Genomic DNA, 19,271 nt, shown 5'->3' with positions numbered 1-19,271 from the left:
AATTTTCTGTGCTGTTTTATTTTTTGGTTTGATGTGTGTTTACTAAACATTCAGATCTTTTGTTGATAACGCTTGTTATTTTTGTGTGTGTGTGTTTTTTTTTTTAACTATTAAAAACAGAATGTTCAAGATAATAGATTTGCCTGAACTGGATAGTATCAGGTAACTGAAAATTAGATGTGGTTGTGAAATAGATGTGTGTGTATATGCGTTTGTGTGTGTGTGTGTGTGTGTGTGTGTGTGGTGCATGCATGCTTGTGCACTTGTTCTTGCACACGTGCGTACATGATGGCTTGCATTTTGCTGTATCAATCCATACCAGTTGCAAGGAATGTCCTATGTACTTATTTATTTATTTATATATGAAATGGTGTATATGATTCATTCGGTTCCTGCTTGAAATGGTTTCGTATTGTATTGTATTGTATTTATTGTACTGTACTGTACTGTACTGTACTGTACTGTACTGTACTGTATTGTATTGTATTGTATTACTCTTTTGTCACAACAGATTTCTGTGTGTGAAATTCAGGCTGCTCTCCGAAGGGAGAGTGCATCACTACAGTGAGAGGGCCATCCATTAAAAAACAAAGAAACTACCTGTTTTTCTGTCAAAGTGGATTTTTCTACAGACCTTTGCCAGGAACAACCTTTTTGTTGCTGTGGTTTCTTTTATGTGCTTTAAGTGCTTGCCCTCAGTTTATCATCTCATCCGAATGACTAGTGACCAGACCACCGCTCAAGGTCTAGTGGAGGAGGAGAAAAATACTGGGGATTGTTGGATTCGAACCAGTGTGCTCAGATTGTCTCCCTTCATAGGTGGACTGGTTACTTCCGGGCCAGCAGTCCACCTTGGGGGACAGACTTGTGATCCGGTTTTCACTGGTCATCACCTGTGGTCGGAGTTCATGGCCTGGTTTACCTGTGGTGGTGTGCTCTTGGAAAAGGCACTTGGATTCTCCTCAGTCCATCTTAGTGTGAAATGGCTACCTGATTTTCAGTCGGGGAAAGTTCAAGTGGGGGAAGGAGAGGACTGGGCCCCACCTCCTATGCCAAGTCCCTAGACACAGTGCATGAATTTGTATTGTATTTTCCTTTTTTGTCACAACAGATTTCTCTGTGTGAAATTCGGGCTGCTCTCCCCAGGGAGAGCGCGTTGCTACACTGAGAGCGCCACCCATTTTTTTTTGTATTTTTTCTGGCGTGCAGTTGTTTTTTTTAATTTGTTTTTCCTATTGAAGTGGATTTTTCTACAGAATTTCGCCAGGAACAACCCTTTTGTTGCCGTGGGTTCTTTTACGTGCGCTAAATGCATGCTGCACATGGGACCTCGGTTTATTGTCTCAACCGAATGACTAGCGTCCAGACCACCACTCAAGGTCTAGTGGAAGTGGAGAAAATATCGGCGGCTGAGCCGTGATTTGAACCAGCACGTTCAGATTCTCTCACTTCATAGGCGGACATGTTACCTCTAGACCATCACTCCACACTTCATTTATTGCCCCTATGGTCATAAATGGCTGTGAGACCTTTAACCTTTTAACATTGAATGAATCCGGTACCAACTTGGAATGGTTCATTTTGTGTGTATACATATAGAAGTGTGTGTGTATATATGTGTGTGAGAGATATGTTTGTTCATTTTGTTATTATAATTCATACATCGTGATAATTTTTTTTTCTATTCTGCATTATGTTTGCTGCCCTTGTTTTTTTTTATTGACTTATTTTTTGATAGTGTGTATGCTTGTTGCGAAGATGTGTGCTGCGTAAGTGAACCATCAGCATATTGCTTTCCTTTATAGCCTGTTGTATATTGTGTGCTTTTTATTTTGTTATTTATTTACCCATGATTTGTTGTATTTTTGTTGTTGTTCAACATTATTAGTCTTGGTTTTGCTTGTTTTCACTGCATCAAATCTGCACTTTTATGTAACCTGTGTGTGTATTATGAGTATTTAGTATCAGTCAATACTGATACTGATAGAATTAAGTTTAACATTTTATACTTGTTGCTACCCTCATTGTCTTTGGCATAGATCGATAACCCTGAAAATGAGCTTTTATATCAGAGTAGACTCTCTTGAAGTCATTAACAGTTTAACTTTAAGCATTTAAGATAGATGAACATGACTTGCCAGAATTCAGTTACTGCTTGAGTCATCAGTGAATGCAGAATTGAAGTGTATTTTTTTTTTAAAGCATGTTTGCATGATGTTTTATTGTGTTGATATTGAAAAAAGAAAATATAGGTAAAATGAAAGACATTTATTTCTATTGGCATGTGCTACATTGATTTTAACTTTGTATGTCGTTTTTATGGTTATAACTTTCAGTACATGAAACTTACATTCACTGTAAACCGCTCCCCGCCCCTCCCACTCCCCCCCTTTTTAATTGAGCCTTTTATTTTCCCTCCCTCACATGGATTTCTGAAAACACACAGATTTGTTTCCCCTTAATGATATTATTCATGTGAAGAATGGTCGCATCGATTGATTGTGAGATTTTTCACCTAATCTTGCGTCCATGTTTGTGGTGCCTGTGTTTGAATGTGGGGAACCGAACCGTGTGTGTTTCAGGGCTGGCCCAGTCCCTGGTGATGGGGGGAGGGCAGGGGTCAGGAATGCACCATGGGGCCCTGAAGTATGGTGACCAGGGCCACAGTTCCGACTCCTTCACGGACTTCGTCACTCTCGTATGTCAAGACGCCCAGAGCTCTCTTGCTCAACAAGTACTCACACACTTTGTCTTAGCTAGCTCTAGTTCTTTTTCCTGTCTTTATTGTTGTTGTTTTTTTGACTCGGCACTAATTCTTTTGCCAAGCACCTGTGTTCTTTTTTTTTGTGTGTATTCTTTTGTTGTTTTAGTTGTTTTATTCTTGGCTCTGGTTTTTTTGTTGGGCAGATTTTTTTTTTCTGCCAGTCTCCCCTTGGCATGAGTTGCTTGGTTTTGCATTCTTCTTTTCTTTTTTTCTTAGTTGTTTGGGTGAATTGTTTTTGTTTTTTGTTTTGGGTAAGGTTCTGTTGCTGGGATCAGCAGAACAGCATGCACTTGACAGGGTTTTGTTGTGAAACAGCAAGGCAGCCAGTTTGTTTTGGGGTACTTTGGTTGTTGATACGATTTTGAAGTTGTCTGTTTCTCATTTTTTAACAGAGCAGCACAAACATTTTTTTTTTTTTTTTTACTCCTCTCACAGCTTTGTGACTTTATGTCGAGTTCACTTTTTGACTCAAAGTGTGTAAATAGTGTGAGTCCATGGAATGGCCCCGTTTCGGTGGTGTGCATGCCTCTGTGTCTGTGCATGTGTGTCCAGTGTATGGTCAAATTTAACATTAGATTTGCTGGTGATCTAGGAATCTAACTGTGGTGGGGTGGTAGTTATGATATTGATAAGACATTTCTTGCTATCCCTTTGATTGTGATATGGTAGGCAGAGTTAGAGGTCAGAGGTCAAGATCAAGGTCAGTATATGGTAAAACAGATTGATAGTTCATGTCTACTTGATGTAGTGAGAAGCCAGAATAACAGTTGTTGAAGTTTAGCATCATTGGTCAAAGCCAGAATAACCGTAGAATCCCTGTTGAAGTTTAGCGTCATTGGTCAAAGGTCAAGGTCACAACACTGCATATGATGATAATAGGTAAAAGTTGATGGTACAAAATTCATGAGGTTTTGGCATACAGTCTTCCTCAAAATTGGTGCAATGACTGGTTATGATGAAAACGCTGCTTTTAATGTTTTATAAGTCAAGGTTAGATGTCAACGGTTAAGTGACAGAAACAATAATGTGTAAGAAAGAAAAAGGTCCTGTTGCAAAGGTAATATGCTTGAGAGCATCCTTTTTTGTTTTCATACTTGCATTCAAGTGTCCATCACACATGAGTCTTAAAGGCCATGCCTCTCTTGTTTGTTTCTTTATTTCCTTGTTTCCTGGCTGGCCAGGTTCTCATATGCATGAATCATGGATTTCCTTGAGAAAAATAAATCATTTTATATAAGATCATGAACTAACAGAGAGTGGATTTCCTCTGACAGTTATATTGCAAAACAAGTCATCCTCCATGTGACATAATATCAGAAATGCAGCAAATCGGAAATGTCATTATTCTTAGGTGTCTGTTTAAGTCAGTAAAAGTGTGAAAAATTGAGGGAATCATGTATGGTGCTGAATTATCTTTATTTTATGACATGTATGCATGCACATACACATGTGCACACAGAGATACGGAGACACACACATGCACACACACACACACACACACACACACACACACACATGCAGGTATATGTGTGGCAAGCATGAATGCATGCACGCATGCACATTGGCATACACACATATGTGCACACTGTAAAACACACACTCACAATGAGTTTTCACTCATTTTAACACAATAAATTGTTGAAGAATAGATAAGTAAATATGACACAAAAATGAACAACTTAGGATAAATCAGTAAAGCAGGGAGGTGCTTCCTGACTACCCAAGAAGTGTACGGCCATTGGGTCAGTGATTTATTATCTACTGTGTCTGGGGCTCAGGGCAGGAAGGTGGGGACAAATCCTGTCTTGAAGGAGACCTTATTTTGAAGGACATTTCTTAATCATTGAATTATCCTCATTGCTCAACTTCTTACCCAGTACCAGTGCTGATTGTGTGTATTTGTGCGTTTGTGTGCGTGTGTATGTGTGCGTGTGTGTGTGCATTTGTGTGTGTGCACATGCTTCTGTGTGTGTGTATGCACATGCGTGTGTGTGTGTGTGTGTGTGTGTGTGTGTGCAGCAGTCAGGCCACACGTCGCCCACGATGAAGAGCCCCAGTAAACTGCCGCAGTTCTTCACGCCTGGAATGCTGCCTCCACCCCCTCCTCCCCCGCCCAATCTTGCCAGGCCCGTGGCCATCATCCGGACCACGGATGGTCAGGGTGCCCTGATTTCTTCTGCCAGCATGGCCGTGTCTTCCACAGGTGGGTGGGTTTCCTGTGCTCAGTGAGTACAGGTGTGAGGGAGCTTGAGGGATCAGCTGATTGATTGATGTGGATACTTATATAGCGCCTACCCTCAGTCGGAGACCATGCTCTAAGCGCTTTACAAGCATGGGGTCATTTGCACAACAGGCTGCCTACCTCGGTAGAGTCGACAGATGGCTGCCATTGGGCGCTTATCATTTGTTTCCTGTGTCATTCAATCAGATTTCAGGCACGCACACAGATACACACTCAGACAGACATGTAAAATTTTACGTGTATGACCGTTTTGTTCATTTACCCTGCCATGAAGGCAGCCATTCTCCATTTTTGGGGGTGTGCATGCTGGGTATGTTCTTGTTTCCATAACCCACCGAACACTGACATGGGTTACAGGATCTTTAACGTGCGTAGTTGACCTTCTGCGTGTGTGTACACACGAAGGGGGTTCAGGCACTAGCCGGTCTGCACATATGTTGACCTGGGAGATCGGAAAAATCATCCTTTACCCACCAGGCGCCGTCACCGAGGTACGAACCCAGGACCCTCAGATTGAAAGTCCAACGCTTTAACCATTTGGCTATTGCACCCGTCAACTGACACGGTTATTGAGGAATGAGCAAGCCAGCAAACATAAGAAGACAGACAAGATAGTGGGGGGAAAAAAAGATTATTATATGCCGTCAGCAAAGACAAGAAATCTTTTTAACACTGGTTAACGCACATACATGTGTGCACAGACCTGGAAGGAGTTTCTTGACTTGATGATTGGGCATTCTTACTGTGGTGTATTTTTTGTGTGTGCCCAGGATGTGTGAGGTGTTTTGGTTTTGTATTAGTAATGATGTTTATGTTTACTTTGTTGGTTTTTTTAGAGGCATTTCCTAGGTTTATGTGTATGAATAGGAGTTTCTTTTCCAGGTTGTTTTTTTTCTTTGTTTGTAAGGAGGTGGTCTGATGTGGCCTGTGTGGTCACAAGATTATGAGCAACAAAAGATATATGTCAAGATACTCGTGCTTGTTCACTGACTTACTGTTGTTACGGTCGGTTTGTTGTGATGTGTGATATGAATGACAGATTTGTGATGTGTATGAACGTAAAGTAGCATTTGATTGGAAGTTTGTGCACGGTTACGCATGTAAATTTTTGTTATGGTGTTTAAAATGTGTGTTTTACACATCTGTGTTTTTTGTTTTTGTTTCTTTTTTTTTTTTATTACATTGAATAACACAGGCATCATATGAATTGAATTATTATTACTGCAGCTGCTGCTCTCCTTTTCCTCCTCCAGCTTCTTCGTCATCTTCTGACTGTGTGATTTGTGTGTGCAGCCTCAGCCATTTCGACCAGCAGCTCACAGAGTGGGGGTCACAGCAGCTCCCCCTCCACCCCCCCTGCCAGTCGGGCGGTGATGTCTAGTCCCTTCACTGTACTCTCCTCCCGCCAGGAGCACGCCTTCTCTCACATACACCCCCAGGGCCATCAGGTGAGGAGGTGGCGGGGCAGGGTGTGGAGGGGGGGTGGGGGGTGGGGGCATGTCTGCCTCAGGGAAGGGTTTGATTGATTGATTGATATGGATACTAATATAACGCCTATCCTCGGTCGGAGACCAAGCTCTGAGCGCTTTACAAACACGGGGTCATTTACACAACAGGCTGCCTACCTGTGTAGAGCCGACTGACGGCTGCCACTGGGTGTTCATCATTTGTTTCCGGTGTTGTTCAGTCAGATTTCAAGTGCACACACATTCACTCTCAGACAGACATGTAACATTTTACGTGTATGACAGTTTTGTTTATTTACCTCGCCATGTAGGCAGCCATACTCCGTTTTCGGGGGGGTGCATGCTGGGTATGTTCTTGTTTCCATAACACACTGAATGCTGACATGGGTTACAGAATTTTTAACGTGCATATTTGATCTTCTGCATGTGTATACACATGAAGGGTGATGGAATTCTGGGAGGGAAAGGTGTCGAGTTGTAAGGGGCATGTGGACACGTGCAGGCACATCACACACACACACAGCAGACAGATAGTCACACACACATGCGTTGAAATTGAAGTATGAGTATTCTGCTATTCTGCAGTATCTATACAGTACACACACTCACACACACACACACACACACACACACACACACACACACACACACACACACAGAGACTGTGAAGCAAAGAGGGTGCTTTGATTGAGATCCAAGAATTACATGCGATGACAAAGGAAGCCATATGCTCAAGTAGTGCACCTGGTATAGAATTCTTGAAAACTTGCTTGGTTTGAGAGGTTTCACTCCATTGTGTGAAAAGATTCACAGCGAAGTTTGTGCAGAATTCTGGTTTATGGATTTACACAATGAGAAAAAGGTTCATTTGAATTTTTTCCTCTCATTGGTGGAGTGTTGGCATAGTGGTAGGGCTAGGAAGTGTGAGAATCTGAGCACTCTTGCTAGAATCCCACACCCACCAGTATTTCTCCCCCACCATTAGACCTTGAGTGGTGGTCTGGATGCTAGTCAGTTGGATGAGATGATAAATTAAGGACCCGTGTGCAGCATGCATTTAGTGCACATTAAAGAATTCATGGCAACTAAAGGGTTGTCCCTGGCAAAATTCTGTAGAAAAATCTGCTTGGATAGGAAAACAAATGAAACTGCATGCAGAAAAGAATACAAAAAAGTGGGTGGCACTTTCAGTGTGGCGACACACTCTCCCTGGGGAGAGCACCCTGAATTTCACACAGAGAAATCTGTTGCAACAAAAAGAGTAAAACAACAACAAAACAACAAAAGTTGAGATATGAATTTCACATAGGTATTTTTGAGTTTATGGAATTCCAGCTTCACCTGTGGTTTGTTCTGGACTGTCATGAAGACTGACAGGCTGTCATGGTTGAGAGTTTGTCCCGACAGGTCTTCACCTATTCAAGTTTGAGTCCTGTCAACGCGGCCATCAGTGGGGTGATCTCCCCTACCACACTGAGCTTCATCACATCGCCGCGGACAACGCCTCGCACCACCCCCATCCCCCAGCGCTGGGGGTCACAGTACGTGGAGGAGAACGTGGACTACAGTATGCTGGCCAACATCATGCCTACTGTCAACCCGGATGAGCAGATGCTGACTGAGGGTGTGTGTGTGGGGTGGGGGGTGTCTGTGGGTGTGTGTAACCAACATCATGCCTACTGTCAACCCGGATGAGCAGATGCTGACTGTAGGTGTGGGGGGTGTTTGTGTGGGGTGGGGGCGAGGGACGGGGAAGGGGTTGTGGGTGTGTGACGAGCAGATCCTGATGGAGTGTGTGTGTGTGTGTGTGTGTGTGTGTGACCAACATCATGCCCACAGTTAGCACTGATGAACAGATCCTGACTGAGGGTGAGTATGTGAGGGTGTGTGTGTGTGTGTGTGAATGAGGGTGTGTGTGTGTAACCAACATCATGCCCACTGTCAGCACTGATGAACAGATCCTGACTCTGTGTGTGTGTGTGTGTGTGTGTGTGTGTGTGTGTGTGTTCCAGAAAATGTTTGTTTATAAAGTTTGGTATAAGATAGTGAAAAGAATGGGTGAAGTTTTGATAATGCACCCCCTGGGGAAAAAAAAAGAAAAAAAACTTAAGTGATGACATTAATTGAGGTAACAATCTGACATGATTAGATTGAGCAACTAGCCACTGTGAAAGGCTGTTTACAGGGAAACATTGAAGAGAACCCAAGAGAAAACTATGGGTCTTTTTTGTTTCCCTTCCAGTTTCTTTTATCAAAGTTTGGTTTTCTTCTTGAATAATCTAATCTGTTTGGCAGCACCGAAAACCTTTCCCCTTTAACTCTTTGCTGTGTACATGGCTGAAATGACAGATCCACCAGATTAGGATTCATGCAAAGATTTGCAGGAGATGAGTTACTGGGTGTGTGTGTCTGTAGCGGGGGTGAAATAATTGTTTATTTTGGCAGTGTTTTATATATTATGTATTTTGTTATTGGGGGGCGGGGGGGAATAATTGCTTATTTTGGCAGTGTTTTTGCAGTGTGTTTTATATATTATATATTTTGTTTACCTTTCTGTTTGTTTGTTTTCCAGAATCCTTAATTTTTTTTTTTTTTTCAAATACTTACATGTACTCCATACTGTGTTTGGTTGTGGCACATTCTGCTTTGTGGTCTGTTTGGCAGATCGCTTTTTCTCCGCGGTGCAGAGTGGAGAGGCTATGGACTCCAACAACGGGAGTGGGCCTCATGCAGCTCACACCAGCAGCTCCAGCCAGTCCGGGCCCCCGCCCCCATCCTCCCACCCCCCTCCACCCCCACACCCTTCCTCCGCCCCGCCCTCGCTCTCCCCCAAGCCATCCTCACACTCACAGTCTCAAGGCTCCACCTGACAGAGGGAAGGACTGTGACCACACGCGTACCTCGGGGGGAGGGTCTGCAAAAGCTCATCCAGGAATGGATCGTCTGCATTCAGGGAGTTCCTGTATGGATTATTTGTATATGGGAGATATTCATACGAGGATTCCAACCAGTCGCAAAAAGGAATGTTTTCCACATGGGTGTATTTCCATGAGGACTTTTTTTTTTTTTTCTTTCTTGGGGATACTCCATTTGTGGAAGGAGTGAGGACAAACTGGCACCAACTAGTGCTTTGAACGGCTGTGATAAGATACAACATTATGTTGATTTATCTATTTCCATCTCGTCTGGAGGATGGGAGCTTGAAGGACAGGTTCAATTACATCATGTTTAGTGGTTTATTTCTGTGTTTATTTATTGATTTTGGTTTTTTTGGCTTGGTGGTGTGATGAATAATAAAGGGAAAACAATGCTCAGTGTCAGTGTGTTGATGCTGAAGTTAAAAAATAATTTAAAAAAGGTGGGAAAGAAAGTCCAAACACTTATTCTTAAAATCATGTGTTATATGATATGTATTTTGACCATCATGGATTTCTGAAATCTTTCTTACCTCATTATTGTTATTATTTTATATATTTTTTGTAGTTGAATCAGTTTTATTCCTCTGTTGTTGTTTTTTATTTTCTTTATATAGATATCTAATCCCAGGCAGAGTTTGTGTTTTATCCTAATGTTTGTATTGTGTGGATTTTGTGGGAGTGACATGGTAGGGAGCGGCTTAGCCCAGCCTTAGTTACATGGAGCATGTGTTCGGGTCTGTTGTTAATTTTCTGGTTCATCAAGCAGTGCGGTGATTTGCGTGGTGTGCTGGACTCTAATGGAGGCATAGGTGTGTTCTTTCTTTTGTTTCTTGTACATTGTGGAGTTGGTAGATTGTGGATTGTGAATGTTGGGCACACAAATGACACAGTGGCCTTTGAAGGATAAATCTCTTGTGGAGTAAATAAAGTATTCTGTAAGGATATGAGAACAGAACTGAGCAAATGAAAAGGAAAAGAACATTGTCATATATGTGTAAAGTGGCCACTCTCTACCCTCTCCCCCTGAAAAAAAACAAAAACAACAAAAATTCTCAACCCTCTCCCCCCCACGCCCCCCCGAAGGATGGGAGTGACGAAGAGGGCATGGGGCAGTGTACAAAAGGTGAAAAGAGATTTCTTTTTGTTTAGAAGTGAAAGGGTTCTTTCTCCGTACACCATAGCATCTAGTGGCCATTAGTTTGTGGGTACCTGTGTCCAGACCGGATGTGTTGGATGATGTCATGTTTGCTCTGTCATTTTTTCTTTCTGTTGTTTTGCTGCTGTTGTTTTGGTTTCGTTTCATTCTTGTTGTCGTCAGTCATCTGAAGCAAATAGTTCACACATTGTACAACCCTGCTGTAAGAAAAGAGCAGCTTTTACTCATGATCCAGGGGAAACTATGCAAATTGTCAGGTTAGTCTCATTTGTTTTAGATTTGCTTTAAAAAAAAATCATGAAGTTATCTGGCATTGTTTAGACTTGGTAGCTTATCACTCTCTCTCTCTATTATTATTTAATTTTTTTTTTTATAATGCAAACTTCAGAAATGTGTCTCATAGTTTAGAGATTAGATAGCTGTGCAATACTATCACCAAGCCAGTAGTGAAATATAATGTAACAGCTGTGTATCACAGAAGGAAAAAATAACAACTGTATATGCAAATTACCTAGCAAACCATATTATGCAAATGCAACATGTCTTGAAGTAACAAGAGCATATGCACAATTGCCACATCTGAGACAGTCACTGACAGTGTATTTGCAACAATTTTCATTTATTTTATGTTTAACAATAATTTAAAAAAAATCACATAATATATATATCCAATGAAATGGTTATGCCTAATTATTGAAAGCTTAAACTTTGGAAATATATCTTTGTATTGTATTGTAGTCATATATATTTAGTTTGTCACAGCTGATGTTCAAATAAAATATAATCTGAAATATATTGTTGCATTGATTTATATCTTGTCACAACAGGTATTCAAAAATATAATTGGAAATGTAACGTTGTATTCAGATATATATCTTGTCACAACAAGTATTAAAAAAAAAAACCATATGATTTTGATTATGTTGTATTGTATTGGTATATGCCTTGTCACAACAGGTATTCAAACATTAGCGTGAAATGTGTTGTTGTATTTGTGTGGGTCTTATCAGAACAGGTATGGGAAATCATTTACAGCTTAGTCTTTTGTGAAAGATTATGACTCTCAAACTAGGAGGCAAAATTACACTGGCTCTCAGTGCTGTAGCCTTGTGGGCTAGTTGGCCTTTTGGAACCATCCCAGTGCCGACTGTCCTAAAACCCTCTTGGCCGAGAGAGTGGGGATGTAACTTGGGCAAGACACTCTCCACTATAATCAGATTCTAGCCCAAATAGTCGGAACAGCAGTTGCCTCCTCTGCTGTTCTGATGGTCATAGTCGGACACGACTGACTATCATATATATGTATCAGAACAGGTTTTTAATAAAGCATACAATTTGAAATATGTAGTTGCATTTCTCTGTTGTAACCGAGTAAAATATAGGTTTGTTCTCTTGGGGAGAGCTGGCTGCCACAGCGTAACGCCAACTTTTCTTCTTCTTTTTTCTTTTTTTTTTTTCGCCTTTTCAGGCTGCAAGTATTTACCTCTTTACATTGTTATTGGAGGAAGCACAGTGGCAGAATCGGTTAGGTGTTGGACCAGATGTGATGGTGAAACAGCAGAGTGTTGGGTTTTAAGTTTATTCTTTTTTTTTTTTTTTATTCATTATCATAAATCAGCGCAGTTAAAGACTCACTCTTTCTCAAGGGACAAATTAGGTTCTTGCAGGATTTCAGCAGTAACAAGACAGGAAATTGTACAGTAATGTTGAGAGGAATTTCATCTTAGACATATGGAGATGTGTTGAAAGGCTGTCCCATTAGTTAAGCACCTTGACAGGTGTGAAGTGGACATCTTGACCATAGTCTTTTGCTCACTGTAATCATGTTGTTTTCTCTTTTTTTTCAGTAATCAGATAATTGAATTTTTTCCCCCCAAGCAACCAAATTTGTACTAGTAGATGGTTTTAATACTTTTGTTATCCATTTTTTTTTTGTAGCTCAGTCAGTGCATATTTGAAACACTTGTGACCAGTTACAAACATGTGTTTTGAAAAAGTTCTGTGGATACAAATAGCCAACAATGATTTTATTTGCCAAGGTGGCCTGTAGTGTTTTTGCTTCTTCAACTGGCAGAGATGATATTTTGTGGCAAAATATAAACCACAAGGACTTGCTGTCTGTGTGTAGTATATGTTGCTGAGGAGTCTGTGCTGTGGTTAGATAAGAAGAGGGACAGAGAAAAAGATGCCTTTTTAAGGACTTTTTTTTCTGTAGCTATCAAATATTTAGTCTTTTTAATTTCATAGTCATTATTTCATTTTTCTTTCTTATTGTGTTTTACTGGTAAATGTGCAGGAAGCAGGGACTTTGGCTTAGTTGTTGGTGGTGTTGAGCAAGATGCAGGGTGAAATTACTGTTTGTTGCCTCATGTCAGCATTCTGGGGCCGTTAGTCTCCTTCCTCGCTTGCCTGGTTGTAAACACTTGATCATTATGCAGCAGGATGCAGCAGGGAAACAGGATGAAAGAGAGAAATGTTGATCCAGTGAATTATCTGTGTGTGTGTGTGTGTGTGTGTGCAGTAGCGTTTCTGATCAGCCAACATGCTGGTAAACTATGCAAATGATTTCCGGTCTGTTTGTTTCACTTGGGGTTGTCCTTTTCGAAGCAGTTGGAGATAGGTAGATTTGTTTGGATTTGTTTGGTTTGCTGTCCTCATGGTTGGTTTGTTCATCACCCTGCCTCTCCTCCACTGGGTTAGTGGTTTATTCAGAGTCCTCAGTGAACATATCAAATCCAGTTTGCTGTTTACATTGCTGTGTAAGAAACTGAAAATAACTTATTATTTGAGCAGTGAATTTTGACTGTGCAGTTTGTGATGTTTGGATTGTTGATTTGGTGAATCTTGTGATAGTCTACGATGTTGGTGGGCTGGAAGAGTTGAGCTTGATGTGTCCAGGTTTGTGCAGAGATTGGTTCTCAGTGAGTGAAGTATGGGCCACATACCTCCATGCTCCTTCCCTGACCCTCAGATGGGGGAAAGTGCTTTGTGAAATCGTGTTACAAACGTAGGATTGTCTTGTTGAAACCAAAGAATACTGTTTTGTAAAATACAGACTACCGTATATGCCCATTCTCTTGTGAACTGAGAATTGTACATTATTCAGCTTGAACAGTTGAATTCTTGTTACTATGAATCAGAACCCAAAACAATGAACAGCAGAGGAACATAAGTGAAAATATTTATGGTGCGCTCATTTTAATCACTGGCACAGTATTCACACTATGAACAGCATCAACAGCCATTAAAACCCCACTATTTGATGTGTTCGAGTAAACAGTGAGGAGCAGAAGGTTTACTTTTGGGGGGTTGAATTATGTGAAAAGCTGACCAGAATTTCACTTGAGAACCAATTTGTGTGATGCCTTTGTTGGAGCCACCCAGTGTGTACTGTGTGTTGTTGAAATGGATTGGGCATGAGGCTGTTTAGGTGTGGGGGAGGGCCACTGTTTGACTCCTGTGGCTGTTGGTTTGGCTTTTAAGCAATCTGTGATCATCTCTTGAAGACCTTGTATCTCCAGTGTTGGACGGTTACTGAAAGCTGGCCACTGTTTGTTGTTGATATGGGAACTGTGTAGTGTCTGGTCTGTTTGTTAGGGTTTGGTTGTTATTTATTTATAATCGTTGCTGCTGTCATCAGTGACTGGTGGTTGACGTTGTTCTGGCCATTGCAAACTTGTCTTAACACTTTTCACAAAACTTTACTCTTTGTCACTTGTGGGTTTCAAAATGATCTGTTGTACAAAGAAAAGCATATTCTGCTTTGACTTGTTTATTTATTTATTTATTATGTAACATCAGCATGGAGAACTTGTAAAGTTTTTGAAATCTGTGATATGACTCAACAGCAATAGGGTTAAAGTTGCAAGCTGAACACAGCCATTGATGCTGGTGAACTGCAGTGAAGTGGTTGCAGCAGATTTTGAGACCAAGGAAAAAAATGTGCAAGCTGAAATACATCAGGAGAGAATGAAACGCAAATGAGATTCTGTTGCTGACGCTTTAAAGGCTGTGTTAGGCTGTCACATAGTAAAATCATTTCTTCTTCAAAAGAAGTCACAGCCTCGGAAGTTTTTGCAAACATTTTGTCTGATGCAAGTTTCATATCTGACAGCTGTTGAATATGTAACTGGAACCTGATGGTCTTTATTGATGCCTTTTGACAGATGGTATGGGAAATGATTTAAACAGCATGCTTGCTTTTTACTGCAGCTCTTTGCTGAAGAAGTCATGTGGGTTTTTTTTAAATGGAAAATTGGTAATGTGTTGAATTTATAAGCAACAAGAAGAAAAGAAAACCAAGAACAAGTGCATTGTATATGCTTGCTTCTTTACAGCCAGTCTTTGAGAAAGAAGAGAGTGCATGGGTGACTACCTCATAATGATGAGTGCCTCCTCCTGCTGCCTCTCTGCACAGTGCGCTCCTGTGCTGTGCAAGTTGTACCGTCATTTTCAGCCTTTTAGCTACACCACCTGTAGTTTGAAAATTCAAGAAAAATAACAGCATATGGCACACTTGTTCATTAGGTGTGGACAAAGTGGAATTTATGATCAGAACTTGCAACTCATGGTTGAATGAAACGGAACATGTGGTGAGCTATGAACACGGTGACACAGTCATTGGCTGGGTGTAGCATTGTATTTTTTCAGTGTTGACAGTGGCAAGGTCAGGAAGCAAGACAACCAAAGACAGAAAATGTTGATGTTCTTCCATGCCTGTTTGTGCAGTGACTCTGCAAAACCAGCTGGATGGTGTGGGAATGGTGTCTTCATTTTGACAAGAACAAGCAGTTGTTGAATGTGAAAGTCCTTCAGGATGTTGGAGAATTTTAAAAATTTATTTATTCATTTATTTATTTGATCTTGAGAGATCTTCTATGCCATGCTAAATATCTTGTTTCCTGTGGAGTTTTTAAGCTTTGTTTCTGTATGATTTATTTTGAAGTGGTGTAATTGTGTTGCATAGTTCACATTGGGGTGATTTAGTTTATCAGTATGATTCTTTTTTCATATATATTTCATTTGTTCTTTATGGGGCTCTTTGAGTATATTCTTCTTCATGAATTATTATCTCTGGTACTTTTCACAGGTCTGCTTTTTTTTTGCTTTTTTTTCCATTTGTGAGAAGAAGTCATCTTCTAGAAAGGAAAAACACACCTTGCCACTGCTCCAGTTGTATCACATGATATTGCTTCATGAAACAGTCTGTCCAAGTTAAGCACGTTTGCTTGTTTGGTGTTGGATTTTTTGCAGTTATAATAACCATGTGAAAACTGTTGGCATATCCACGGGTTCAGTCGCAAGTCACTCCAGGAAATGTACCTATGCACCAAGTTATACCGTGGGCCTTGCATCGATTGGGTTTCTTTGTAGTGCATGTTGAGTTCCACTAGCTGTTCATAGTATTACCTTTGACGTTGTTTCATGTTCTGTGTGTGTGCATGCTGAGAATGGGGCTTCTGACTGACCCTGTACAGTGCGTGATGTATGGCATTTGATTTCCGAGTTTGGGTTCTCAACAGTATTATCCCTTCGAGTTGTCCTGGCTGGGATTTAATGGCGTATATCTTTTCCCCTCGTGCTGTGCTTGTGACTGTGAATTCTGGAAAATGTCCCATGCTTTCGTTTACAGGTCTGTCTTCAAGTCTTCCGTTTGCTTTATTATATTATAAAAGAAAAGAAGAAAAAAAAAGAAAAAAGAGAGATGTGCTACTAATATGCTATATATACACACCCATCTTTTTTGTGTGTCGTTGACTGATGTGATTAGGATTGCCTTGATTTTTATTTCATTGAACTCATGACCAATTTTTTCACTCATCCGTCAAGTGTACAGAAGGCGTTGAAAATGTAAATACACTGGATTGTACACATACTCTTTAATTTATTGATGCAGTGTCATGGCTTTCCACAGGAAAGCTGCTGGAAGTGGCAGAGAGAGAGGAAAAGGGTGTGACAGGGAGGTGAGGGTGGGGTGGGGAGGGGTTGATGGGGAAGGGGAGAGAAATGAAGTGCAGGAAGCTGTGATGGAATGAATACAAAACCTGACAACTCCATGTCTGTCTACTTCCACTGCAGCCATTGTTGTTGCCTTTGTTTAGTAACGGGGGCCCTCAGGGCATGGCAAAAGAATGGTTGATTTCATGTATTCTGAAAGAACAGGAGCATGATTTTTATAAGCCCCTGATTACTATTTGATCTGTTAAGTTTGTCATTCAAAGTTCTCAGCAGTCTTCTTTTTTGTCCCCACAGAGGAAATTCTTGTAGATGACATTCAATCTGTGTGACTATTTAAGCACAGTTTGATGTGCCTTCTTCTGTTCTTTTTCTCCTCTATAACTTGGTGGCACTGTTAGATGGGCATCTGTAGATCTGCAGAATATTGTGGACAGACTGGAGTCATGTTTTGTATTCAGTTTTAATGGTTGGACTTTTTTTTTAATTTTTTTTTTTTTTAGTCATCTGCCTTGATATCTTTTTAAACTTTTTTTTTTTTGTTTTGAAAATTGCTATGTGCTGTTGCATTTTTGAAAAAACCCAGTTTTTGTGGTTGAAGAAAGTGACTTTTGGTCTTTTGAGGCACATTGGATTACTGTCGACTTGACGTTAAGCGATAACTTTTCTGGTTCACTATGATCGACCGACCTACCTCGAACCCTTACTGCTGTTCTCTAACACAGTGCATGCTTGGCGATGGACGTTCCAAAAACAGAAAATGAATTGTTGATGGTGTTTCAAATCTGTATATATAGTAGTAGCACCTTCCTTTGTATTTCACATTGCATGGTTCACACATGGCATGTCGGTTTCATGTTAATCTTTTTTTTTTTCACCAAAAAAATCTACTTTATGATCTTAATTACTATTGAACATGCTGAAACAAGTTTGGATGGATTTTTTCACTCTTGATTTAAAAGCTGAAGACATATTTGTTTGAATGTCTGATACTTGCCAGTTTGGAATTTGATGTGATAACATTTTGATATTAATCTATTTACACTGTTTTCCCCCTCTTTCTTAAACTTTGCTATGGTTTGTAAATAACTTTATGCACATACTCACAGTCTGGGGAAATGACGGGAAAGGACATGAAATCCACTGTGATGCCAGTTGGTTTGCATATGTTATGTAGATATCTCAGTCCACAGAGGAGAAACTGGTTTAAGGTTAAATGCCGATCAAGTTATGCAAACACCACATGTGGGGTGGAAGCACACTTGCACGGTTAAGCGTCAAGTGTATTGGTATTGCAGCCAGATAGTGAACCTATGCTTTGAAGAGATTCCACCCACTCAGCCTTGGTCTGTAACTGCTATAGCACAACAGTTATAGCAGTGGAGGTTTCGGGCTCAATTTTTCGCTGCATGATACACATTAGGGAGCAGACAGGCTGAGTGGGCAATGAAAAGGATTTGTTCTGTCTTGTTTGTCACCATCTTTTCCCTAAAGACAGAGGCAGTGTGGTGCCCTGGAGTTTTATCTGGCCGTGTCATACTGCTGTGGATGCTGTGTGGAATGCGATGAACTGGGAGAGAAAAGAAGCAGAACAGTTTACTTTGAAGTGTACAAGTGGGATGTGTTGTCCTGGTTGTCATCATGGTCTGGCTTGTCAGATGTATTCATTAACAGGAGAATTGTTCAGACAATGGAATCTGGTGGTTGAATGATGTTTCTGTCAAGTGGAACTGAGTAGTATTCTCTGGTGCTTTTCCACCAAATGAACAGGTGGACCGAATCTGGGCCAGTTTTTCTCGTTACTCCCTGCCTTAGCATGTTCAAGGTAAACTTAAACTTCCTCTGCTGTCACAAGGGCTTTTGGGGCAAAATTTGGAATGACCGTAGTTATGATGTTACTTTCCCTGTAGTCCCTTCATGTTGGGATGAATTGTAAGGGGTCAGAGTCATTGCTTGGTAAGTAGAAAAAACTAAAACATGACCGGTTGCAAACCATTTTCTTAAGCAGAAGTTGGATGGTTGAAAATATTGGAATAGTTCTTTATCACATCTGTATAGTGATTTGGAAAAAAAATCCTTCAAAGTTGGTGTCAAAGGTCAAGACCACAACAGTGCAGGATGATGAATGTCCTGTTGCACAGCTCATTTCACTTGGTTGCAGGAATTAAATATTGGAGAGTTGTTACCTGAATAGTCTGATGTGAAAATTCCAGTGATGAACAAATACTTGCTAAGACCAGACCAAGATTATGCCCACTTTTGTGTGAAGCTGTTGTGTCTTATTCTGGCTAAGGGGAGAGTGGACATAAAACCTCAGCCAATTACGACCAAAGGCAAGATATTGTGTGTGCGTGTGGTTTTTTCTTTTTTTACCCCCACCCCCACCCCCCCAAGCAAAACCTGAAGAATCTCTAACAGAACCTGCCTTTGTTACTGGCTGTTAACAGCAGGACTTAACTGAGGGTTCCTGGTAAGGGTCCATTGGAACAGAACCCTTAGAAAAAACAAGAACTTGTATTTCGTTGAACGCTAGAAATCATTGTTTTTCCATACATGGCTTATGAAGTTTTTACTTCAGTGAAGTTAGCCAATGTATTCTGTTCATATTTTGAGCTAATAAATTATTTGAAGAAACAGACTTGGTGTGTGAGAGGTTTTGTGTGTGCATGTAGGAAGATGAAAGTCATGTTGCTCATGAAAATTAAAAAAACAACAACTGAAAATCAGGAACTGACATTTCAATGTAGAGTCCACTCATGGCAGAGATATA

General features: G+C 40.7%; 1 protein-coding gene across 8 annotated transcripts in view; it reads left to right on the top strand.

The window, feature by feature from the left end:
- The window catches only part of LOC143279999 (uncharacterized), a 156,615-nt gene extending 137,484 nt beyond the window's left edge, over window positions 1-19,131 (top strand). For 5 of the 8 annotated variants that reach the window (XM_076584434.1, XM_076584427.1, XM_076584432.1 and 2 more), the window contains 5 exons: window positions 2,583-2,734; window positions 4,784-4,967; window positions 6,300-6,454; window positions 7,880-8,096; window positions 9,137-19,131. In XM_076584434.1, the coding sequence (XP_076440549.1) occupies window positions 2,583-2,734; window positions 4,784-4,967; window positions 6,300-6,454; window positions 7,880-8,096; window positions 9,137-9,342 (914 nt within the window). In that variant the 3' untranslated portion in view covers window positions 9,343-19,131. The remainder of the gene's footprint in view (window positions 1-2,582; window positions 2,735-4,783; window positions 4,968-6,299; window positions 6,455-7,879; window positions 8,097-9,136) is intronic. The other 3 variants (XM_076584435.1, XM_076584429.1, XM_076584430.1) reach the window with 2 other exon arrangements.
- Window positions 19,132-19,271: the final 140 nt, after the last annotated feature.

The sequence above is a fragment of the Babylonia areolata genome, chromosome 3 (assembly GCF_041734735.1).
Source record: "Babylonia areolata isolate BAREFJ2019XMU chromosome 3, ASM4173473v1, whole genome shotgun sequence".
Taxonomy (NCBI): Eukaryota; Metazoa; Mollusca; class Gastropoda; order Neogastropoda; family Buccinidae; genus Babylonia; species Babylonia areolata.
Note: the sequence above shows the minus strand (reverse complement) of the source record. Positions and strands in the feature narration are given on the sequence as shown.